The following is a 27,593-nucleotide window of genomic DNA, read 5'->3' as shown; positions in this document are numbered from 1 at the left end:
AAAATATCAGAGGCAAACAATTGATGCTGCTGAAGCTTTATATATATATATATATATATATATATATATATATATATATATATATATATATATATATTTCTTTGAAATAAATGTCACTTTGTTTGATATTTTGTTAAACAATTAAATGCATACATCTAAGATAGACAGATGGACGATAGAATGATAAATAGAACGACAGACAGACAGATAGACAGATAGGAAGACAGAACAAACAATAGTTAGAATGAGAGAACGAACGATAGAGCGATAGATAGAATAATAGAATGATAGATTGATAGATAGAACAAACAATAAAACGAGCAACAGAGTGAGCGACAGACAGACAGGCAGATAGAATAGAACAAAAGATAGAACGATATATTACCAGAACGACAGAATAAATGATAGAACAAGAATGAATGATAGAACAAGCAATAAAACAAGCAACAGAGTGATAGATAGACGGACAGATAGATAGAACGAAAGATAGAATGATAGATTACCAGAACAGAATAAATAATAGAACAAGAATGAATGATAGAATGAGGAATAGAAAGAACAATAGAATGATAGAAAAAAACAATAGAATGATAGATTGAACAACATACAACAGAACAAACAATAAAATGAACGATTGAACGATAGACAAAGATAGACTGATAAACCGATAGATAGACAGACAGACAGACAGACAGACAGATGGATAGACGGATAGAATAGAATGAAAGATAGAATGATAGAACACTAGACCAACAGAATAAATGATAGAACAAGAATAAATGATAGAAAGAGCGATAAAGCAAACAATAAACGAATAGAACGATAGAAAAATAGAACGATAGACAAAGATAGACTGATAAACCGATGGATAGACAGACAGCCAGACAGATGGATAAATAGATAGAATGAAAGATAGAATGATAGAACACTAGAACAGAATAAATGATAGAACAAGAATGAATGATAGAAAGAGCGATAAAGCAAACAATAAACGATAGAAAAAAGAACGATATAATGATAGATCGAACAACAGACAGAACGACTGAACAAACAATAAAACGAGTGACAGAACAATAGAAATATAGAATAGAATGAAAGATAGAACTACATATTACCAGAACAGAATTAATGATAGAACAAATGATAGAATGAGCAATAGAACAAAAAGAACGATAGACAAAGATAGACTGATAAACCGATAGATAGACAGACAGACGGATAGATAGATAGAATAGAACGAATGATAGAATGATAGAACACTAGAACAACAGAATAAATGATAGAACAAGAATGAATGATAGAAAGAGCGATAAAGCAAACAATAAACGACAGAAAAAAGAACGATATAATGATAGATCGAACAACAGAAATATAGAATAGAATGAAAGATAAAACTATATATTACCACAACAACAGAATAAATGATAGAACAAATGATAGAATGAGCAATAGAACGAATAGAACGATAGAAAAATAGAACGATAGACAAAGATAGGCCGATAAACCGATAGATAGACAGACAGATGGATAGATAGATAGAACGTAAGATAGAATGATAGAACACTAGAACAGAATAAATGATAGAACAAGAATGAATGATAGAAAGAGCGATAAAGCAAACAATAAATGATAGAAAAAAGAACGATATAATGATAGATCGAACAACAGAAAGAACGACTGAACAAACAATAAAAAAGAGCGACAGAACAATAAAAATATAGAATAGAATGAAAGATAGAACTACATATTACCAAAACAACAGAATAAATGATAGAACAAATGATAGAATGTGCAATAGAACAAATAGAACGATAGAAAAATAGAACGATAGACAAAGATAGACTGATAAACCGATAGATAGACAGACAGCCAGACAAATGGATAGATAGAATGAAAGATAGAATGATAGAACACTAGAACAGAATAAATGATAGAACAAGAATGAATGATAGAAAGAGCGATAAAGCAAACAATAAATGATAGAAAAAAGAACGATATAATGATAGATCGAACAACAGACAGAACGACTGAACAAACAATAAAATGAGTGACAGAACAATAGAAATATAGAATAGAATGAAAGATAGAACTACATATTACCAGAACAGAATTAATGATAGAACAAATGATAGAATGAGCAATAGAACAAAAAGAACGATAGACAAAGATAGACTGATAAACCGATAGATAGACAGACAGACGGATAGATAGAATAGAACGAATGATAGAATGATAGAACACTAGAACAACAGAATAAATGATAGAACAAGAATGAATGATAGAAAGAGCGATAAAGCAAACAATAAACGACAGAAAAAAGAACGATATAATGATAGATCGAACAACAGACAGAACGACTGAACAAACAATAAAAAGAGCGACAGAACAATAGAAATATAGAATAGAATGAAAGATAGAACTACATATTACCAGAACAACAGAATAAATGATAGAACAAATGATAGAATGAGCAATAGAATGAATAGAATGATAGAAAAATAGAATGATAGATAGAACGACAGAACTACAGATTGAACGATAGTTAGACAGAAGGACAGAACAAATGACAGATAGAACAAGAAAACGAATGATAGAATGAGCGATAGAACGAACAATAGAGCGATAGATAGAATGATAGAAAGAACAATAGAACAAACAATTAAAAGAGCAACAGAACTATAGATAGAACAATAGATTACCAGAACGACAGAATAAATGATAGAACAAGAACGAATGATAGAACGAGCAAAAGAACGAATAGAACAGAAGAAAAATAGAACGATAGAATGATAGATTGAACGATAGATAGACAGAACGATGGAACGACAGACGGACAGACAGATAGAAATAATGTTACAGAACAAACAAACGAGCGACAGAATAATAGATAGAATGATAGAACGATGGATGGATGGATTCTATTACCTGGTCATGGCTAGCTGGAATGGAGCTCCCAATGCCGTGGAAAGTCATCTGCACAGGTGAGAGGGTCAGGTAGGTCATGAACTCTTTGTCAGTTTGCCGATCCGAGTATTGCACCTGCATGAGAAAGAGGGAGGAAGGGAGTATTAAATATTACATGATGCAATTTACAGCATGTACTGCACTGCAGTTCTGACCTTGGAAAAATTTTTGTGGGAAAAGTATGAACTGGATCCTCAGTCTTGGCTGGTAGTTTGTGCTCAGTTTTACTCGATAACCGCAGCGGTTTTAGATTTTAATCTTCATCCTTGTGAATGGTTCACAATCTATGCTTTCTCAAGTTTGCTGATGGCAAGCGATATAGTGATTTAGAGCCGAGCTCTGGCCCCATTTGGGGTTTCTGAGAACACCTCTGCATGTCAAACTCCACTCAGCAACACCCAAAGGATTGTGTGTGTGTGTGTGTGTGTGTGTGTGTATGTAAGGATTTTGGACACTATACTGGGCTACTTTGATCATGTTATGCCTGACCTATATACATATCCAGGCCATTTTAAAGACTTTTTTACTTGCAAAACACACTGAACTAAAAAAGAAATAGCTTTTTCATTTTAGTACTTTTAGAATGGAGTACACAATGCCTCAAATTTTGCTTTTGAGTGAGCTATTTCTTAAAAGCACTCTTATATGTGCTGAGAAATTCAGTGGATATGGATCTATATGTCTGATTGTACAGATTTGGGAAAAGTGTCAGTCGGTCTATGGGAAAAAACTGCACATGGCTGTCTGGACGACTGTATACAATGTGTGACTGACTGCTTCCGGAGAGCTCCTTGGAATGAAAAATGTCTTGGACTTATGTTCATACACTTATAGAAAAAAACAAAAAACAAATAAAAAATAACAGGGGCTGGACTCTACCAGAAAGAAGCTCCTCTGATGCAGATACAGACACAAACAAACACAGTTGCGAAGCACAAAAGATGATTAGGCTAGTTGATTTTTAACAGAGGGCAGAGATACAAATAGGGGTTGCTGTCATGTAGTCATATATTTAAAAAGCGCACATTATATACTACTGAATAACAGGTCAATGCATAAAACTGAGAACCCTGAAGAGAAGAAAAACAGATCAATGACTACAATTGCAGACTGAAGGAATCTCCATGCATGTGTGTTTATGTTCAGTCTTCAAGTGGTTTGATGGGCCAGATCCACGGGGCATTCCGCTGTGAAGTGTGTTTTAAAGACAATGTTAACAACACGGTTTGCAAGAAGCACAATGCGTGATTGCCGCTCACAGCAGAGTTCGCAGGAACTCTGACATATACAAACATTTTGTGTCTGGTGAAGAGAAGAACCAATTGGCTCGACTGAGTTGGTTAATATTTCTGTTGTGTTCTACATCTGCAGATCGTTCTCTTCATCTTACTAGGGATGTCATTTTAAAACAATTTAAGTAAAATAATTTATTAAAAAAAAAAAAGAAAGGAAAATTTCAATTCATTTTTCTCAGCAAATAATGCTGATTAATTAATCATCATATGCTTGCTAACTGATTTTACTAAAATTTGTAATCAATTAACAACCCTATAAAAAAAAATATATAACACCCATATATATATATATATATATATATATATATATATATATATATATATATATATATATATATATATATATAAAAATCCTAAACATATAATCCTAAATATATATTAATATTAATATATTAAAGGTCCCATTCTTCATGATCCCATGTTTCCAACTTTAGTTAGTGTGTAATGTTGTTGTTAGAGTATAAATAAAATCTGTAAAATTTTAAAGCTCAAAGTTCAATGCCAAGCGAGATATTTTATTTAACAGAAATAGCCTACAATGAACGGCCTGTTTGGACTACATCCCTCTACTTCCTTCTTTAATGACGTCACTAAAACTGTGTTTTGACTAACCTCCGCCCACAGGAATACACAAAAAAGGGGGCGTGGTCTTGTTGCGCTCCCAAGGAGAAGAGCAAGAGTTGCGTTTGTAAAGTGTGTTTGTCGCCATGTCGTCGAAACGCTGTTATTTTCATCCCGCAGTCCAATCACCTTTGTTTGGCCTTCCCAGGGACGCTGTACTTAGAAATCAGTGGTTACAATTTATGTTTAACTCGGTTCCCGAAAATTATAATCCACATGTTAAACTATGTGCAACACATTTTACTGAGGACAGCTTCCTCAATCTCAGTCAGTTTAATGCCGGATTCGCACAAAGATTATTTTTGAAAGATGGAGCAGTTCCCTCTTTGTCTGGAGAAGGCGTTGTTTGTGGACCACAACCGGTAAGTGCATTTTATTATTTACGTTGGTGCGTTTAACAGTTTCTGTAACTTATCACACAAAGGGCAACGCTGTTTAGCTTTGTTAACTAGATGGCAATTGAAACTTATCCGACCAAAACTTTAAAAAAGTGTAGTAATTCAACCGGACACCATCGATTGTTGGTGTTTGTTATGATCAGTTTAAATTATTTGTTGATTATATCTGTTGTTTACTGTTTAACCACATGCTGGTTTAGCTGCAGCCACGCGAATCATTGTTCTATGTTTAGGCCTATGTAACGTTACCTACTGTAAATAAACAGCTTACCATTGTGACACATCCTGTAAAAGACGTGTTTGCACAGGTTCTACTCGATCCTCTTCATCTATGTTCTCCGGGTCTGATTCCGGCTCAAATTGATAGGGTAAAATTAAAGACATGTTTACAATAACACTGAGCACATGCATCTCCCCGTTATGGTAAGAGGCGTGACCTTTCCGGGCAAGGAGCGCTAAGCTGCTGTCGAATCACAACACAGGAACCGCTGGCACAATCAGAACTCGTTACGTATTTCTGAAGGAGGGACTTCATAGAACAAGGAAGTCATCAGCCCGTTTTTATGACAGTGGAAACAGCGGTATACAGATAAGTAAATTATGTGAAAAATACTGTGTTTTTTTACACGCGAAACATGAACACATGTTATATTGCACACTATAAACACAATCAAAGCTTCAAAAAACCACGAAGAACGGGACCTTTAATATATATTTATATATAAGCGACAAAAATATTTTTGGTACGCCAAAAAAAATAAAAAAATAAAATAACGACTTATCTAGAGATGGCCGATTTCAAAAGACTGCTTCAGGAAGCTTCGGAGCATAAATGAATCAGTGTATCGAATCATGATTCGGATCGCGTGTCAAACTGCCAACGGCTGAAATCACGTGACTTTGGCACTCCGAACAGCAGATTCGATACACTGATTAATTTGTGCTCCGAAGCTTTCTGAAGAATTGTTTTGAAATCGGCCATCACTTTTTAAGTCGTTATTTTGTTATTTTTGGTGCTCCAAAAATATTATCGTCGCTTTATAATATTAATATTGAACCACTGTACTCACATGAACCGATTTAAATATGTTTTTAGTACCTTTATGGATCTTGAGAGAGGAAATGTCATTGCTTCCTATGGAGGCCTCACGGAGCCATCGGATTTCAACTAAAATATCTTAATTTGTGTTCCGAAGATTAACGAAGGTCTTACGGGTGTGGAACGGCATGAGGGTGAGTAATAAATGACAGAATTTTCATTTTTGGGTGAACTAACCCTTTAATATAGTAATTATGGAAGCTTGTTTCCACCACTAAATAAAAATAAAAAAAGGTAATTGCGAGTTTTTCTCACAATTCTGACTTCTTCAGAATTGCGAGATATAAACTCGCAATTAGGGCTGGGCGATATATCGCATGCGATTGTCACGTGCATTTCGTCAGTAAAGCCGGTTCCCTGATTACCGCTACATCGCCATCACCTGCTTTCAAATGGAGCGGCATTTAATAGACAGAGCCGTAGTTCACTGATAAGCTACGCAATATCGCGTTCATTATCGAAGGCGATTCATCTGCGATAATGAACGCGATATTGCGTAGCTTATCAGTGAACTACGGCTCTGTCTATTAAATGCCGCTCCATTTGAAAGCAGGTGATGGCGATTTAGCGGTAATCAGGGAACCGGCTTTACTGACGAAATGCGCGTGACAATTGCATGCGATATATCGCCCAGCCCTACTCGCAATTGCAAGTTATAATGTCAGAATTGCGAGTCATAAACTAACAACTGTGTGCTATAAACTCACAATTGTGAATTATGACTTCTTTTCTCAGAACTGTGAGATATAAACTCACAATGGCGAGTTATAAAGTCCTATTCTGAGTAAAAAATCCTGACTTTTTTTCTCAGAATTGCGAGTTTACATCTCACAATTGACTTCATAACTCACAATTCTGACTTTATAACTCGCAATTATAAGCTCAATTCTGACGCTGGATTCACACGGGGCGCCGGCGTTAACGCTTCTCATTTACTTTGAATGGGTGACGTCATGCGTTGCCGAACTGAATTGTGGGTTCCGTCGCGACGATTCACTCGTGCTGCAAGCGGCAGAAGTTGAAGATTTCTCAACTTTTCAAGCGCCAACGCAGGCGTTATCCAATCAGATGGCCCTATGCAAATTCCCTAGAGCAGTCGCTAGCCAACTGTGTTCGTACAACACCGGAAAGTAATGTGATTGGCTGTAATCACTATAACGGTCGCGTCAACACAAGCTTCAGACACGCCCTCCGTCAAGCGTTGACGCTGACGCCCCGTGTGAATGCAGCGTGAGGGGAAAAAAAGTCAGAATTGCGAGTTTATATCTCGCAGTTTTGACATTATAACATGCAATTGCGACTTTATATCACACAATTCTGACTTTATAACTCGCAATTGTAACTTTATAAGTAGGGCTGTCGATTTAACGCATTAATTAGATTCATACAGTTGATTGATGACGAATATGAAGCAGGCCAACAACTCACTGTGCAATGAAGCCTATAGTTAGAATGTCCCTAAAATTCAAGATATGGAGCAAAAAATGCCCCAGTTTGAGTTTTTGTCTCATACATAATATATCACACGAGCAATAAGTACAATATCATACGAGTGCTGTTTAAGCCAATGTGTAGTACAAGTGCAACTGTGATACTGATTTTATACAGCAGTTCAATAAATAAGTTAGTTTTGAATTAATCGGATTAATCATTAGGCTTGTTGGACTTGAAGCGGCGCTGCACAGACTGATCAGTGTATGACACCAAAGTACCGCGAGAGCGATTCAAAAGCGTACGGAGCCGTCTGCTCTCTTATCGTACTTTTATGTCATACACCGATCGGTCTGCGCAGCGCCGCTTCAAGTCCAATAAGCCTAATGATTCAATGGACCATTCCTAGAGAACCATTAACTTCACCCCTGAATGAATCAGCTGTTTGAATTAAACAAAAGAATGAATGAATGAATGAATGAATGAATGAATGAATGAATGAACGAACGAATGAACGAATGACGTAATCATTTATTGCCACCTACTGGAAGTTTTAGTTTCTTATTTAGAATATAAATTCATTAAAAATGTATATATATATATATATATATATATATATATATATATATATATATATATATATATATATATATATATATATATACACACACATACATATATACATACATACTTGCATCATTCATTTAGATTTTATGTATATATATATATATATATATTATTATATATTATTACTATATATATATATATATATATATATATATATATATATATATATATATATATATATAGTAATAATAATAATAATAAAAAAAAAAAACATTACAGTTATAGTTCACACAAAAATGAAAATTTAGTCATTTACTCAACCTCATGGTCCAAAAGTGTACGTGTAAGTATGTGTAATAAATTTTATGTTGAATCAAATAAAATATTTCTTGCTGAAGCTACTTTTTGTAATGTCTATTTGATGATTTACACAATAATTACCTTATCTTTTGGAAGTAATTTCTCAGGCAAATTTGATATGTGATTAATTAATCACCACATCATGTAATTAATTAGATTAAAAAATTGAACCGCTGGACAGCCCTAATTATGAGTTATATATAATGGTCTATGTTTGACATTTAAATTAATTATAAAATTAATAAATAAAAAAAAAAATATGAAACTATATAAAATTCTATTCTATTTCATTGCATTACATTAAACATTTTAGAGAACAAAAGCTAATATAGATATTTTTATATATATTTTATATCACCATTATGAAGCACAAAACAACACACGGACCAAATGAAATTTATTACAACTTAATCTAATATGTTTGAGGTATAGCACAAACATACGCTGACTGTGTATCCGTTAGCGGTGCTGGGTTTGATTTAAAACTTTTCCAAATGCACTTAATTGTGGTGGAGTATAGTCACTTTGCGCAAATAACTGCGGGCCACCATCAAGCTCAAGACACCGAGATCAGTGCCAGCTTCCTGTCAGCCCGAAGATTCATCTCCCTGACAAACTTTGTTTTCAAAGATCGCTTCTCGCACAAATACGCCACAGCGATACAGCTGGGCCCCATCAGAACGAGGCAAAAATAAGACCTTAAGGGATTAGCACGTCTAGCACGTGTTTGCTAATGACAATCCCAGCATAAACACCGGCTCCAGGAACAGGGAAAGGGCAAGAGGGACAGAAACAAACCTTCCCGCGCTTTGATGCTTGGACAGGAGATGCGTTTGATGTCGACTGTGTATAAGACGAAGATGTGCAGTGGAAAAGGAGCCAAGCCAAGCGTAGGACGCTGCCAGTGCTATTTGAAGTGCTTTTCACATAGACAACAGAGCAGAGTATGGGGGGTAAGAAAAACAAAAAAGAATAAACCAGATCATGAGGCGGATCTTTTGGCGCAGATGTGCAAAACATACATCATCCGATATTTTTTTTTATTTTCATTAAAGTGGGATTTGCTACATAGCGAGGAAGAAGAAAATTAAAACAAAACGGAGCAACGTCTTGCCTTTGACTTAAGCACATGGACCATTGATCTTTATCAGGACGATATTGCTGGCGGATTTAACACATGAGTACATCTGATAACATCATATTGCAGTTACACATACGCTAAACCAGCAGTTCAAGTCATAACATGTCTCTGTTTATGATACGTCTAGCTTCAGCATGTGCATTTAATGCTGTCTTGGACAACTGGGGTGAACATTTCTACACGGAAAAGGACGGAAAAGTCTAAAATAACTAACTATACAAAAACATTCAGCAAATATGTGACCCTGGACCACAAAACCAGTCATAAGTCGCACGGGTATATTTGTAGCAATAGACAACAATACATTGTATGGGTCAAAATTATCGATTTTTCTTTTATGCCAAAAATCATTAGGATATTAAGTAAAGATCATGTTCCATGAAGATATTTTGTAAATTTCTTACCATAAAAAAATATTTTTGTGAGTGGATATGCATTGCTAAGGACTTGGACAACTTTCTCAATATTTTGATTTTTTTGCACCCTTAGATTACAGATTTTCAAGTAGTACCTCGGCCAAATATTGTCCTATCCTTACAAACAATACATCAGTTGAAAGCTTATTAATTCAGCTTATTTATTTATAAGTTCTTATTTATCATTAAATCTCAATTTCAAAAAATTGACACTTATGACTGGTTTCGTGGTCCAGGGTCACATATGTGCATTAGGTATTATGAACTATGAACAATACTTTTAAAGCATTTATTCATTTAGGATAATATTCATTTCTATATATATTAACATATTGCAGGATGTAAACAATAAATTAACATTAGATATGAACAGACATGAATGAGCAATTAAACAAAATAGTCATATTAAATATTAAAGGTGCCATCGAACTTTTTTTACAAGATGTAATATAAGTCTAAGGTGTCCCCTGAATGTGTCTGTGAAGTTTCAGCTCAAAATACCCCATAGATTTTTTTTAAATAATTTTTTTAACTGCCTATTTTGAAGCATCATTAACTATGCACCGATTCATGCTGCTGGCCCTTTAATTGCTCACGTTCTCCGCCCCCCCAGAGCTCTCGACTCTATTGTTGCATAAACAAAGTTCACACAGCTAATATAACCCTCAAAATGGATCTTTACAAAGTGTTCTAATTCTTTACTAAGTGTCTAATCGCGTAAGTATGGTATTTATTTGGATGCTTACATTTGATTCTGAATGAGTTTGATAGTGATCTGTGGCTAACGGCTAATGCTACACTGTTGGAGAGATTTATAAAGAATGAAGTTGTGTTTATGAATTATACAGACTGCAAGTGTTTAAAAATGAAAATAGCGATGGCTCTTGTCTCCGTGAATACAGTAAGAAACGATGATAACTTTAACCACATTTAACAGTACATTAGCAACATGCTAACGAAACATTTAGAAAGACAATTTACAAACACCACAAAAAATATCATGTAATCATGGATCATGTCAGTTATTATTGCTCCATCTGCCATTTTTTGCTATTGTCCTTGCTTGCTTACCTAGTCTGTTGATTCAGCTGTGCACATCCAGACGTTAATACTGGCTGCCCTTGTGTAATGCCTTGAACATGGGCTGGCATATGCAAATATTGGGGGCGTACACCCCGACTGTTACGTAACAGTCGGTGTTATGTTGAGATTCGCCTGTTCTTCTGAGGTCTTTTAAACAAATGAGATTTACACAAGAAGGAGGAAACAATGGAGTTTGAGACTCACTGTGTGTCATTTCCATGTACTGAACTCTTGTTATTCAACTATGCCGAGGTAAATTCAATTTTCAATTCAATGGCACCTTTAAGGCATAAACCTAAATTAATAAAAGAATGTCCACTGTTAGTTCAAGATAACTAATGCTTGATGCTTAACAAAAGTTAACAAACTTAATTTTACTGAAAATAATTACCAGCAAAAAATTCAGTGGTGTAATAAAATATTCTGAAGTAGAAAGACTGATAGTGTTTTCCTGAAAAATGTAGTCCAATAATCTTTGTTTTATTAACTTTGAAAAATCATTTTTACAGTGTATAATGTCTGAAGTTGGTTAGATAAAGCTTCACTTTTCCTAACCAAATATGGCTCCTTTTACCACTGACACAGACACTGCACGTCAACAAATTTGATACATGCCGGATTTTACAGTTATAACATAAATATATCTTTAATCGCCTCATAAGTCATCCAAAAAACAATTATTCACCGATTATTGGGTCAAACTGGAGGCATACCGGTGCCAAAAACGTCTTGTGAAGCATATCATTCGCCATAAATGGAGCGAGTCACCTTCAAAAGCCCACATCAATCCACTTCTATAATTGAAATTATGAACCTGAAGCTACTGCTGAGTTATACAACTCCAGATGTTCTCGCATCAAATTAAATCACTTTCATATCATCAGTCAGTGCTTTGCCATTAAGGGCAGGATGGTGGGTTACAGGTTATAAAGATGCTGCAGGTGGTCAGCACGGAAATTAAAGCATGATTTTAACTTATGAATTGTCGGCCATAATATTGGCTTGAAGGCCAGTTTTCATGTTTGGGCTTAGCTTTGTAATTAATGAAAATGTATTAGGGATGCACGGATGATAAAATTCTGTCTGTTAATGTCACCATGTTATGGCAGATAACTGATACACTGTCAGGAAAAAAAGGTACGGCGCTGTCACTGAGGCAGTACCCTAAGGTACAAAAGTGAAAAGGTAGATCTTTGTACCTTACTTACCCCTAAATGGTGCATATTAGTACCTTAAAGGTACATATTGGTACTGTAAAAGTACATATTAGTACCTTTTTACCTTAGGGTACTCCCCTAGTGACTTTCTGACAGTGTATATATTGATAATAAAATGACTGGACTATTATTAATCTACTTATTATTATTATTATTATTTTAATATCACTAAGTCTGGTCGAGTCACTAGGGCTTCAACATAACCCCCATGGAGACTTCCAGTTGCAAGTAAGGTTATCATTGAAGTAGGTCCCACTGATATAAAGGATCAAACAGATGCATCACAGACGCTTCCATCACCTGTATATGAAGCGATTTCTGAAATGATTAATGGCATGACTACACGGCAGTTGGCATACAGATGCTGAATGCTGACGCCCATGATCAAAGCCGCCAGCACCTCACAGAGATGTGTGGGCATGTGTGCCCAGAGCTGGCAGGATGAGAAATCTAAGGACGCATTCTTCTATCAGCTCGTCTCCGTTCATCTCAAAACGAAACCGAGATTCACTAGAAGGTCAGAAAACATCAATGGGTGGTATTTGAAGAAATAACTGAGAGCCTGTGATCTGAATCTAGGTATGTTGGTATTTCTAGCCAAGGTAAGAAACCATGTGAGAAACAGACAAACAGAAAGAGAAACAGACGGGCAGTGAGCAGGGGGACCCAGGGGGTGGGAGTGAACAGTAAAAGCGAGATTAAATAAAAGGAAAGGGAAAGCTAAAATGGGCAAGGACAAAAAAAAAAAAAAAAAAAAAAAAAAAGAGTAATAAGGTGAGATTCTATAAGTATACGTCTGAAATGCTTTCATTTTTGTTTTAAGGTACAAAAAAAAGCATTTTTTTCTTTTTGATACATTTGAACAAATGATCTGTGAAAAAGAGATGATTAACTTCTAGAAAATTTTGATTGTCAACTAAATGATGTGTTATTTTCTATTCATTTTATACACATAAAAAGTAGAACTAGAAATAGAAAATGACACTTAAATAATGCAAACCTGATTTGTGTGATTTTAAAAAATAAAACAATACTTTTTAAAAAGTTTAAATAGTTTTTTTCAAATAAAATAAAATCAAATTAAAAATAAAATAAATTAAAAATTCAATACAATAATAAAATAAAATAGAATACAATAGAACAAAATAAAATGTAATAAATAAAATTTAAAATAAAAAATAACATATATATTAAAAAACAAAAAAACAAAAATAAATTAAAATAAAATAATAAAATAGAATACAATAGAATAAAATAAAATGCAACAAAACAAAGCAAAACAAAACAAAACAAAATAATAAAATAAAACAAAACAAAACAAAACAAAACAAAACAAAATAAAATAAAATAAAATAAAATAAAATAAAATAAAATAAAATAAAATAAAATAAAATAAAACAAAAAACAAAATAAAATAAAATATGGGTGTAAATGTGGCCAAGATGATGTTTCCTCTCATTTAGTTGGGGAACAAATGTTGGTTTATAGTTACTGAAAAATGTACATATATTTTTTTTTTAAAAGTACACTTTTGGTAATGAACAGAGCTATATATATATAAAAAAAAAAAAAGATTATTTACTTCAAGAAGGTCATAACATCTAAAAACACTTTTAACGCTGGGTTAATTTTATCAAACATCTTTAATAGGTCTCACAGCAAAAAGTGGTGAGACACCAAAATATACTGTATTTATGGAAAGTGCCAAGCTATACTGTAGAATGCAGGACTATAGTACTACAGTATGTTTCACTCATCCTTATATGGAGTAATAAGATGAATGGCTTTCATAAAATGAAAAGGCGTTTGGACTCATCACTAAAATGTGCTCTACCTACTGCTCTCCACTCTCTCAGACCGCTTTGCAGCTCACAGGCTCAGCACAAAAGGCCCTTTATGATGTGCACCTGACATGCGGCGAAGAGCAGCGTTCCCACAGAGATTGGCTTCACTGCTCCACCTCTCCTCTCGCTTTCGTCCTCTCCGAATCTCTGTGTCCCCAGCCTGGGGAATGAGCGTTAGCTGGCAGGGCTCCGGTTGCTCGACCAAAGGGAGATTTGGGGAAAGATCCATCTCTGGGTCCGTCTAAAGCTGATGCTATTTGTACCAAAAAAGTCACTCAGTTGACCAAAAGAGGCTCAACAGTTTAATAAGACCACTGAAGGTTACTAAATAATCTGAAGGATGTCAGTCAACGGGACTTGATACAGAAAAAAAACAAACATTGTTTTGTATTTTAATGCAGATTTAGCCGTGCGCTCTATAAAAGCATCAGTTCACTCAAAAATTCTGTCATACTTTACTCACCCTCATATCATTACAAACAAATATGGCTTTCTTTCTTATGGAACATAAAAGGAGAAATTCCAACAACTCTGCTGGTCGCTCTTTTCCATGCATCTACAATGAAAGGTGACTGATGTTTTCAAAGCTTCAAATGGATGCGAACGAATCATTCTTTTGAGTTGGATGTTTTCAATTAATTGATCCAGTTCAAAGTTGGTAAGAATGATTTGTTTTCAAATCTGGATCTCAATGATCCAGAAATCAAAATGGGGTAACAGGGTTGTATTTGTTGCCTAAATTACGTTCTAAATTAAGTATATATCCTTTCAAATAAATAATTTGTCAAATTAAAGGGATAATTCACCCACAAATGAAAATTTTTAATGAAATCTGAGCGATTTCTTCAAAATGTTCATAAAGAGATTGTAAAACTAATCCATATGAATTTTCTGAAGTGACAAAATCACTTTATATGATGAACAAATTACATTTTTTATTTACTTTTATTCACTCATAAACATTGATCAGTGAACATAAACAGAAGCTCAGCTGAACCTGCTTGATGCACAAGAACAAACCTCGGAAGCTCAAACGTGCTGCGTAACACACAAGAACGAACCTCATTGGCTCTAGCACATCAAGCAAACACGCTTGAGCTTCCGTTTACCACAACTGATGTGTGCAATGATAAATGTTTATGTGAATAAAAGCCTAAATTAAATATGTTCAGCATATAAAGTGATTGCGTCTCTTCAGAAAGTTTGGACCGAACCACTCAATTCATAAGGATTAGATTTACAATCTCACTATTATTTCAAAGTTGAGTATCAAAGGTGTAGTTGCGTAGCTGTCAATGGAGGGGCAGAAATCGCTCAGAAAGTCTTATGGGTTTGGAACAAAATGAGGGTGAGTAAATGATGGCAGAATTTTTATTTTTGTGTAAACTATACCTTTAATGAACAGTTTGTTTGAGTTGAATCAATTGATCCAGTTCACAAAAGTGAAAGTTCCTCACACAAGCCATGACTGGCATGTTTAATGCAACATCTGGGAGTCTGGGTACAACCATCTTTACTGGGTTAAAAGTAATTAGCCCTTTACATGTTGGTTAAATGGCCTCTTCCTGTCTAAATGAGTTATTCTAGTCCAGAATAACCTAGACCAGACTTTAAGCCAATAAACAATTGGTAGAAAATAAGCACTTTATGCTAAAAGTCAAAAGTCTGGCTATGTGAGACCAGGTTTTATGTTGCACCAAACAGGATTCAGCTATTGTTATAGGTCTAATCTGATGACATTTAGGACCATTTTCAAATGAGCGTGAGCAGTCTGAACATCTCCGTAAGGCTGAAAACAACAGACTACCTTAGATCCCTCTGAGAAGATTAGCTAGAGCGCGGGCACAAACTCAGATGTGAAGCTCATCTGCAGAACAATAGCAATTCACTTGTACAACAGAGATAAAGAGAACGAAAAAGTAATAGACAGCATATGTTGTGCATTACTCAAACAACTCCACTATTTATTCCCCATTTCCATCAAATATGGCAACTGAGACAACAGGGAAATTATTTTCTCCAGCCCTCTCTGCACCAGCATTGCTTCCAAAAAGCCACTATGCTGATGCCCCCCATCTAATTTTCAACCTCTGGCTAAATTCCATCAATCAAATCTCTCTACTCTCGGAGGCCCCATGTGTCTAGTTGGGGCCTAACAAGAGCGAAATACCTCAACTGAAAGTTAATTCCGAGAACGCCAAAGACAGCCTGTGCAAGGTCCTTATTTTTACAAGGCACGGCCGTATTTGTCAATTAACTTCTCCGTTAAGAGTTTCGAGATCAGAATCTGGCTTTAGAGGAAACAGACGCACGAATAACCGCACGTCAATGAGTACCACATCTGTGTAGAACAACTGCTTTAGGAAACTGATTGAACATCGGTTCTCGTTGTGGCTTTTCCAAACTGTTGCAGGTGTTTCTGTTGTTTCAATGCCAACAAAAAGGGCCTCATAGGGGCTTTCATAACAGCTCCGTCAAGACCAAATTGAATCACTGAGCGGACGGACCTGGTCTGATTTAAACATGTCCTTTGGCACTGTGGATAGCATGTCTGCAGTTCTGATTAGAAACAGTTAGGTGTTTGCCAATAAGCACACACTATTTTGCACAAGAACATCTGCCAACAAACATATAAGAGTTTGGAATCTGCCTTTCAGCGCTAAAGATGCAGCTCGGCGGTTTTGTTTTGCTATGTTCAGGTTTTTATTACCAACCCACATCGCTCAGTGTATCGTCTCAATGAAACACATATTTCCTGCTTTCCTCCTTTACACACCCAAATCCCTCCTGATAGAAGACACCAAGGAATGGGGGGATAAAGCAGTTGGGATTCTTATCTGGATATTCGAGGGGGAAAGGGGTTTAAACATGGAGTGATTCACACAGGCAGGTCGGCTCATCCCTCGCAGCTGGCCCTTTAAGTGAAACCTGCTGTTTTCCCCCTGTGTTTACGTTTGGCTGCCTCACTCTTCTTCATCGGGTTTCAGACTACAGGAAAGCTCTGAGCAAAAACAAAGGCTTTTTCAAAGGCAACCTCAGCAGGTTAAGATAAAATGTTTTTACTGTCCAATATGAAAAGCACCTGCTGCTAAATTAAGTGGGGCAGCTCAGGATGAGGCACTGGAGGCCGCTTTACACTCACTGGCATGGTTTTCTTTAAACTGTGGAAGAGATTCAGGACGTACACATGGGGGACCAAGAATGGTACAATTAATTGGATAATTGAGATTACAAATATTAAAAAGTGCTGATTACAGCATTCTATTTAGATCTACTTCTGTTTTTATTTACAACGTGTTTCAACAGTCACATAAATTGTGTAAATTTAGGATTATTCTGTTATTGCCACATTCTAAATACCAGTTCTGTTTTATGCTATAAGAGAACCAATAAAAAGTATATTTTATTTTATTTCATTAACTAATTAATCACACATTTCTGTAATTAATCTCGATTAATCGCATATTAAAGGATTAGTTCACTTTCAAATGAAAATTACTCCAAGCTTTACACACCCTCAAGTCATCCTAGGTGTATATGACTTTCTCCTTTCTCATCAACACAATTGGAGAAATATTAATAATTATAATGGCAGTAAGCGTTATCAAATGAGTATGAGCTGAAGAAAGTGCCTCAGTCCACATCCATCCATCATAAACGTACTCTACATGGCTCTGGGGGGTTAATAAAGGCCTTCTGAAGCGAAGCAATGCGTTTGTGTAAAAAAAAAAAAAATCCATATTTAACAAGTTATGAAGTAAAATATCTAGCTTCCGTAGACCGCCTTCCGTATTCAAATTTTGAAGAAAAAAATAAACGGAACTGCCGTCGCGTCAGGTTGAATAGGGAAGGCGTAGGATGTAGTGTAAGCTTTTTGAACTGCTAGAGTTTTACACTTTCTTCGTAAGTAGAATACGAAAGGCGGTCTGGCAGAAGCTAGATATTTTACTTAACTTAAAGGGATAGTTCACCAAAAAATGAAAATTTTATGTTTATCTGCTTACTCCCAGCGCAGCCAAGATGTAGGTGACTTTAAGTAGAACACAAATGATGATTTTTAACTGCAACCGTTGCCATCTGTCAGTCAAATAATTGGAGTGAATGGGAACACAGTCAATAAGAGTCGAAAAAACTTGCATAGACAAATCCAAATTAAACCCTGCGGCTCATGACGACACATTGATGTCCTAAGACACGAAACGATCGGTTTGTGCGAGAAACCGAACAGTATTTATATAATTTTTTACCTCTAAAACACCACTATGTCCAACTGCGTTCAGCACTCGCTTAGTGAGGTCTGATCGCGCTCTGACAACAGCAGTGATGTCTTGCACTTCAGGTAAAAAATTATATAAATACTGTTCGGTTTCTTGCACAAACCGATCGTTTTGTGTCTTAGGACATCAATGTGTTGTCACGAGCCGCAGGGTTTAATTTGGATTTGTCTATGCAAGTTTTTTCGACTCTTATTGACTGTGTTCCCATTCACTCCAATTATTTGACTGACAGATGGCAACGGTTGCAGTTAAAAATCATCATTTGTGTTCTACTTAAAGTCACCTACATCTTGGCTGCGCTGGGAGTAAGCAGATAAACATAAAATTTTCATTTTTTGGTGAACTATCCCTTTAAGTTAAGTAAAATATCTAGCTTCTGCCAGACCGCCTTTCGTATTCTACTTACGAAGAAAGTGTAAAACTCTAGCAGTTCAAAAAGCTTACACTACATCCTACGCCTTCCCTATTCAACCTGACGCGACGGCAGTTCCGTTTATTTTTTTCTTCAAAATTTGAATACGGAAGGCGGTCTACGGAAGCTAGATATTTTACTTCATAACTTGTTAAATATGGATTTTTTTTTTTTTTACACAAACGCATTGCTTCGCTTCAGAAGGCCTTTATTAACCCCCCAGAGCCATGTGAGTACACGTTTATGATAGATGGATGTGGATGGAGACACTTTCTTCAGCTCATACTCGTTTGGTATCGCTCACTGCCATTATAAAGCTAGGATGCATCAGGATATTTATTAATATTTCTCCAATTGTGTTGATGAGAAAGAAGAAAGTCAAATACACCTAGGATGGCTTGAGGGTGAGTAGAGGTAATTTTCATTTGGAAGTGAACTAATCCTTTAATGTAATATTTTTATATTGTAATAATTTCACATTGAATTGCCAAATTAATGTAGAAACAACAAAAATGGATGTTTAATGGCATCTTTTTACTAAGTACTATAAATGAAAGTCAGTATCACTGACTCACTACTGCTCACTAAAAAATGAAAAATTTACACAGTAAAATACAGTTTTTTATTGAAACAGTAATATAAAGTAAAAACAATGCATTCTGGGTTATATGTGTCATTTCAAGAAAGTAGCCTATATGTTACTTTCTCAAAAATGACAAACAAAATTACCCAGAATGCACTGTTTTTACTGTATATTACTAGCCTGGGTGCCAGCCCGAACCCCGCCCACAAAATTTTTTGGACGGGAAGTTCGGTCTGGACTCGATCCATTGTGGAGTAATTATGCTCGGCTCCCAGAAGGCCGAGCCAATCAAATTGCCAGGGCGGGCTTTAATCGATGATGGACAGGCTATCTGCGGTTACATAACCACCCACGTCATCAAAGAGCGCTTGGGTTGAATTGGTTTTCACCAACGATGACTGCAGCTGGAGAAGTAAGATGTTTAGATTCCGCTATCACGTCTGTAATAAAAGAAATCGACAGCGCATTAATTTTAATAGACGAACAAAGAACCGCAATCAAGGCATTTGTCGATGGGAAAGATGTGTTTGCCGTCCTTCCAACGGGATTCGGCAAAAGTTTAAGTACAAGTTCAACATACGTCACTTACTGCGTTGCTCTGATTGGTTGTAGGTCTATCCAATTGAGTGCAGAGTTTTTTTTTTTTTACTGGTTCGGTTAAGACACGCCCCATAATTCAAGTGCAATGGAGCAGTATCAGACTCACATTCTGCCTAGAATATGAGTATGACGAAGTCAGGCTAGTATATTAGTGTTTCAATAGAAAACTATATTTTACTTTGTGAATTTTCTTTTTTTTTAACAGCTACACTGACGTCTGTATTAAACAGATTTTTTTTTCTCTGAACCTTTTTATTCTGACAGTGTATGATTTATATTAACAACAATTAAACAACAGAACATGATCCATGTGAACTTTTAACATTCAATTTAAATAATTTCAAATGCACAAACTATGTACAATTCCAATTTGTTCATTGTGAAATAGCTCAAACTAATGGATTCATTTGTTTTTCTGTTCTCTGATAAGAACTGTTCTGGGCTGCCTTTCCAAAAAAGCATCATAAACCTAAGCTGATTGCAAAGATGGTAATGGTTTCTTATGATACTTTTGGGAAACGCAGTCCTATTTGAGTTTTGATACCGCATCAGTATTGTTGAATGAAAGCACTTGAATGAAAGGGTGTGATCATATACTATACACTGTGTTCAAAATTATTATGCAAGTGACATATCAGTAGGATTTCAGTACAATAAACATTCAGATTTTAGTTTTTCAAAAAAAGTGTTTGTTTGTTTATTTATCCATGTCTTTTTAAATAACTGGTATCAATCTCAGACAAAATAATTTGCCAGGTACTTAGGTAAATGGAAACCCTACTTAGAGGTTATTCCACATTATTAAGCAAGTCACAGTTCTCATGCAATATGGAGAGGAATAAAGATCTTTCTGAAGATGGAAAGCATGAAATGGTGCAATGTTGTGCAAAAGGCATAAAAAGAACTAATATTGTGTGAAAACTGAATCATAAGATTTCTGAGTGATTTAGAACACAGCAGAACTCGGTCAGATAAAGGTAAAAAAAATTGCACTGACCCCAGACTTTTGAACAGTAGTGCATATAACAAAGTTTGCAAAGGATAAAAAAACAAAAAAAAAACAAATTATGTACATGATCAAAAAAAAAAAAAAATAAATAAAAAAATTAAGATACAGTGCTGGCAATCCTTATTGTTGGACCCCGTGTAGCTTACATATAGAATATAAAGTGCAGCTGCTCCACAAAAAAATCAGAATTTTAATGTAAACTAATTAATATAGATTAATAACCATGATTAAAAAAAAAAAAAATTCAACAATTATAATGTGTCAGCTAAGGTCAGGTTGTTATCCCTTGCTTGCAACGGTATACAGACAGGAAAAGTGAAATGTAACTCTGAGAAATGACTTCCCCGGCCTGTAAGAACATCAATGACAGAAGCAAGCACTTCCACATTTCCGCAGTTTCATCCAGATGGATGAACAGAGCAAGCCAAGCAGATCAAGTTTAGGCTCCACAAGAGATGTTATGAAATTTGAAGTATGATTCTCTGGGTCGAGCTAGCAGTGGAGAGCGAGAGAGATAAACAAATCTGAAAAATCACCTCATTCATTCCATACCTGGAAGCCTTGAATATGGGCTAAATACTCCAGCTGCTGGGAAGGCTGAATGGAACCACAGGCCAAAGCAGGTGCTTTCCCCTTCAGGATCAGGGCCTCAGCGGTGGGTGACGTCCCGCTCAGCAGCAGCTCTCTTGCAATGGCTGCGGTGTTTCCCACCGATGGGGTGTAGAATGGCCCTGCAGAACCTTGGCCAATGTCTTTGGGTGTCAGATAGTTTCCAGGGGCACCAGGGACTCCCTTATTCCTGCTTGCTTCCATTTCTTGATACACATCCGGGGAGAGGTGAAGAATTCCTTTTTGTGCTATATAGGGATGGAATAAGACACACGGTTAGTTGTGTGTAGTAGTAGGTAAATAACAGACTTGACGCTAACACTGGATTGAGCAACTAAGCGATAAACATGCCTTTGAAGAGTGCAAAATGTTGTGCAGTTGCCAGGTTGTGGAAAAACACAGTAGCTGCACTGGATTTTTTTTTAGAAAGCCTGAAATTAAAAAAATGATGCTGTGTCTTCTATATTGAATCCGACAGGAATGGCGTAACACACTTGTACGAGAAAAAACGTTTTTACTGTGTCACTATTTCTTTGTTGCAGATCGTTTGATATGTACTGATTATGTGTACATGTCTAACCAAAATCACCAGTTCTGATATGTAGTGATTCATGTACAGTCAGATGTTCTTTGTCTCAAAACTGTTTATTGTCAGTAAGTCAAACCAGTAACTAAGCGGTCAACTTCACATTGTTTCTCTTAGTAGGATGAAAATAATCTGTTATTTAAACTGATTATATATAGAAAGTGATCAAAGAATGCTCCCTTTACAATAGCTGGAGCTGTCAATCAAACAGCGCAAGTTTTGCCAAAAGTCCTGTTATATTCAACGAATCTCTTATTTACAGTGTGTTTGCGCTGTTAGTTATGATCAAGTTGTGAGAATGTGCAGAAATCAAGTTACAATGACAAGATCACTGCTTTCATGCACTCAACATGTCTGTGATTAGCTACGTGTTCATCACTGCAACCTTTCATGCCACAATCTAAAAATAATACATCATACATCTCAATATAATGCTATAATCAACACTTTTCATTAGTAAACCTTCAGAACTGTAAAAGTAAAAACGTGCTAAACGTTTTCTAGAGTTCCACATGTAATACTTAGCTATTTTCATATGCAAACATTTCAGCCAATCACAGCAGTGGCCGTTTACACTGAAGTTCTACACAGCAGACAGACCCCTTAAAATAGAGCGTTCAAATCAGAAGGATAAAATCAGGGAAGGAAAAATGCAGTTCATGACCCCTATAAATGATTTATTATATAATGTTATATTATATTATATATTGTCTTGTTTGTTTTTGTTTCATTAACAACATATTAATGTCTCAGACATGAAGAATATCTGAAATCATAAGTATCAAAGTATCAATTTTAAACGTCCATCTGTTAAAAGTAAGTTTTGTCATCTTTATGAGTACACTACAGCATATAAATAACCTCAAAGCTTGGACTAAAAGCCACAAAACTCTAATTTTGGGGTCTTTGCAGAAGCCGGTACAGAGTGAAAAAAAAGAAAAAAGAAAAAGAGGAGACTAACAGAGCAGCTGCAGCAAATGTTCTCATCTGTGCACAGATTCTGCTTCCTGTTTGCGTTTTCTGTCCTGAACGAAGTCTCAAAAAGCAGCCGGCTGGTCTCCACAATTTCTGACAACCCAGAACAAGCAACAACTGATTTAACTTAGTGTTCGGACCATAAAACTGGTAAATATTATCCCAGAAAATTGTGAGAAATGTAAATAGGCAGTTCCTCTAAGCGCTGCAGTGTGCCGTTGACGCAGCCCTTTAATTCATGGAGTGAGAATGTAAATGAAAACCAGCAGTTTGGAGTTCCCGTCGGCCATTTCAACAAGGCTAACTGGCAAAGAGGCAACTGACATTGAATACTTAAAATGTCACACAACAACATGCATTTCATGTTACACAAATCAGCATCCCAAGCCCGCATGAGAAAAATGCATATTTAAAATGGCATAAAACTAGAGGTGTGAGCCAGAATGACATCAATTGGGTATTGCGACAAAAAGCACATAAAAGCTAAGGAAAAAACAATACCACCACCCCCTCGGCACCATCATTTTTCTTTATTTTTTTCATTCTCTCTCTCTTTCCCCGTTCCAACAGGTTCCACCCAGTATAATGGGCTGAATTTGAGAATGGTGGGCTGGAGATTGGCCAGCTCATGGCCCAAGCTGTGATTTAAAACAGATAACACACAAGGCCCAACTGTAAATCAACACAATGAAGCAATGCTCCAAGACACTAAACACTAACACACTGACATATTCACACACACACATACACACAAGCATAGTCCTGTCTTACTCATACATTCAGTTTTCATGGAATCCTGCTCTACTTTTTTTCCCTTTATACACACAAACAGACTCTTTCTCACACATACTCTCCAGCAACCAAAAACATACAGCAGAAAATAAATTATGACAACTTTGCAGACAAAAAGCTGCTAAAATGCTTATCTAGAAAGGAGTTCTCATATTTTTTTGGGCTTCTCATAGCTGTGAATGACTATATAGGAATAAAAAAAAATCTCAATTAAGAAGATGTGTTGCCTTTCTGGGACACAGTGCAACACTGAGACCTCCCATACATCCCTTAATCCATCCCTCCTGCCTCATTTCCTTCATTTGTTCATTATGCCACACACAAATTATAACACATTTGCCATGTATCTCTGTGGGTTTGTACATTCAGAAGAATGCATCAAGGGATTAAAGCTCAAACCTTTAAGTGCAGGATACCATTGCAGGAAATTGATTAATAATGCCTGACACACTGTCTTGTTGTTTTAAATACAGCATGTTACACAAGCCCTAAGACCATAAGGCCGTGGAATCCGTGACTCAATGTGCAATTTTGATGAAATTTCCTTTTTGTTTCATATTCTCTCTTATCTTGCACCATTACACACTTGTCACATTGAAGACATTTAAACAATAAGGTATAAGGGGGGTAGAGGGACTTTTAAATGGATAGTTAAAGGGGAAATTAAAATTCTGTCACCATTCACCCTCATGTCATCCCAAACCAGTGTGATTTTCTTTACAAAATATATATATTTTTAAAAATGTCCAATTACCAATGTTGGTTTGGAGCCCATTGACATTTATTGCATGAACAAAAACAGTGAACTATCACTTTTGTTTTTAAAGTGAAAGTGACGAATTAATATAGCCTTGAGCCAGAACCTTTCAATCTAAATAATATGAAAATCCATCATAAAAATAACCATTACATAAAAAGTGGTAATATAAACAGAGTGAAATAAACCATGTTAGATATTGTGTGAAAATTTTTACACATTTACTTGGCATCATTTCCATTAAAACCAACAAGTGTGATTCTAATAGTTATCCAACAGTGTACTTATCAAAGAGACAACAGTATTAGTAAAGAGCTTGACATGAAATATGAAGAAAAGAATGAAAAATCAAGGCAAGCATCACTTGTAAGGAGTAATCACTAGTAATCATTTTCAAGCTGTAACTTTGTCAAAAGATGCAAAAAGTGTGAAACTATTATTAAAAGTATTGTTATTTAAAATGCTAGCTAAGAAATTAGCCAGCCATCTTATTTAAAAATGTTTAAAATGTCATTTCCACCACAGAATGCCATTATCCCATAATTTGATGTGGAGGAAATGACACTGGAGTGGAAATGATCAAAAAAATGTTTTTTTTTAAATAATAGAATTGACAGAATTCTCCTGTGATCCATGTATATACAATGTTGGAAAACCAACGAGAATGTGAAAACTGTTTTCAGAGAGTCCACAGGGCCAAAACTGTGCATAGTTGAAGAAACACCCAAGAATGCAGAGCTAAGGATCAAAATCATTTCTCTTGCATAATCAAAATGCAGATAAATTTGCACATTTAGCAGCAATGGACAAGGTACCATAAATCTGCTTTAGAGAACCTGGTTCTGTGTTCACAAGGGTGGAAAGGAAAAACTTAGTTCGCAGGTCACTGACACGTACATCTGCTCTGAATTGAGTTTACACCCCTTAGAGACGTTGATTCTCTCACTGGCAGATCTCAGGAACCGTAAATTAACAAGCATTATTCTGACATTAAAGACTCCACGGTTGAGAAAATCTGTGAAGTCAATTAGGAGATAGATGGAGTCTAACAACATCAGTGTGACAAAGTCAAGCTGGAGAATGGATCCTCTCCAAAACAGAGCAAAGGCCAAAAGATAAAAAGAGAGATGAAGAAAGAGATGGATAATACACTTCTTTTTTTTTTTTTTTTGCTATACATGCAGCTTTAGATGCAGAACTTGTGTAATCTGTAAAGACCAATTCAGTACTGAAACAGAAGTCAACAAAAATAGAAGCTTAAAGGAATATTCCGGGTTCAAAACAAGTGAAGCACAATCAATATTTGTAGCATAATGCAGATTAGCACAAAAAAAAAAAAAAAACCTGTCCCTTTATTTTCTTTACAAAAAGCAAAAATTGAGCTTATGGTGAGGCGCTTACAATGGAAGTGAATGGGGCCAATTTTGGGGGGATTCAAAAGCAAAAATGCGAAGCTTCACAAAAGACCTTACACGATCTCTCATATTAAAACAAGTGAATTATTTGGGCTGTAAAGCTGTTTAAATCATAATTAGTATGTTTTTAATACTTACAAATTAGCCCCATTCACTTTCATTGTAAGTAAAAAAAGAAGCTGCTGATTGAGTTTGAACTGAACTGAACCTGGAATATTAATTTAATTGCAATTTAGTATGCAAATGATGAAAGTCAAGGGGAGATTTTTAACAAAATACTGTAAGACAGGGAGATATTTTTTCTTCTTAATTTAACCTTACATTTCATAAGTTTAAAGGGGTCATGAATTGAGAAATCAAATTTTCCTTGAGCTTTTGATATATAAGAGGTCATCATCGTACTTTAAGAATATTCTGTTTCAGAACTGAAAACTTCCTTGTTAGTCCAATAAAAGTCTTTCATCATTGCAACGTTAGCCCCGCCCACTGGCATGTTAGTGAGATGACGAGGAGAGAAGAGCGATACAGGACTACAAATAACATTACCTTTCAAAGGATCCTAATGCTAGGATTATGGTTATTTATTTTCAACAATGTGCCTCAGTTAAGCTTTATTTATTTGTATTCACTCTGGATTCTTTGGTAAATGAATCACATTTCAGTGCAGGCTTTCCAAACAGACTTTTACGACATGGACTCGACAGTAATGCAACAACATGTAAGTAACGGTGTTAATTCTAATGCCTGATCTGATATGTAATGATTCAAGTACAGTCAGATGTTCTTTGTCTATGTGTCAATAAATCAAACCAGTGACTAAACAGTCAACATCACGTTGTTTCTCTTAGTAGGATGAAAATAATCTTATTTAAATGGTAATTAAATTCTATATAGAAAGCAATCAAATAATGCTCCCTTTGCAATCGCTGGAGCTGTCAATCAAACAGTTTATCAGTGACTGAGTTCTGGACTCGGTTCGGTACGGTTTACGGTACAGCAGGTGCGGAGAAAACTAAACATAAAATTGCTTTTTTTTTTTTTTTTTTAATTAAACAGTGGTTTACTGAACAAATTGTGTTTTTGTCTTTAAATATATTAAATTAAATTATAATTAAAAGTTTCTTAAGGATAAAAAATGTATC

At 35.6% G+C, this 27,593-nt stretch overlaps 1 protein-coding gene across 2 annotated transcripts in view; it reads right to left on the bottom strand.

The window, feature by feature from the left end:
• stau2 (staufen double-stranded RNA binding protein 2) overlaps nt 1-27,593 on the bottom strand; it is a 181,068-nt gene that overhangs the window by 64,191 nt on the left and 89,284 nt on the right. For both annotated transcript variants that reach the window (XM_048175528.1, XM_048175529.1), the window contains exons 12-13: nt 21,870-22,174; nt 2,926-3,039 (exon numbers count right to left, since the gene is read on the bottom strand). In XM_048175528.1, coding sequence (XP_048031485.1) covers nt 2,926-3,039; nt 21,870-22,174 — 419 coding nt within the window. The remainder of the gene's footprint in view (nt 1-2,925; nt 3,040-21,869; nt 22,175-27,593) is intronic.

The sequence above is a fragment of the Megalobrama amblycephala genome, linkage group LG22 (assembly GCF_018812025.1).
Source record: "Megalobrama amblycephala isolate DHTTF-2021 linkage group LG22, ASM1881202v1, whole genome shotgun sequence".
NCBI classification, from domain to species: Eukaryota; Metazoa; Chordata; class Actinopteri; order Cypriniformes; family Xenocyprididae; genus Megalobrama; species Megalobrama amblycephala.
The sequence above is the reverse complement of the archived record's forward strand: the minus strand, read 5'-3'. Positions and strand labels throughout refer to the sequence as shown.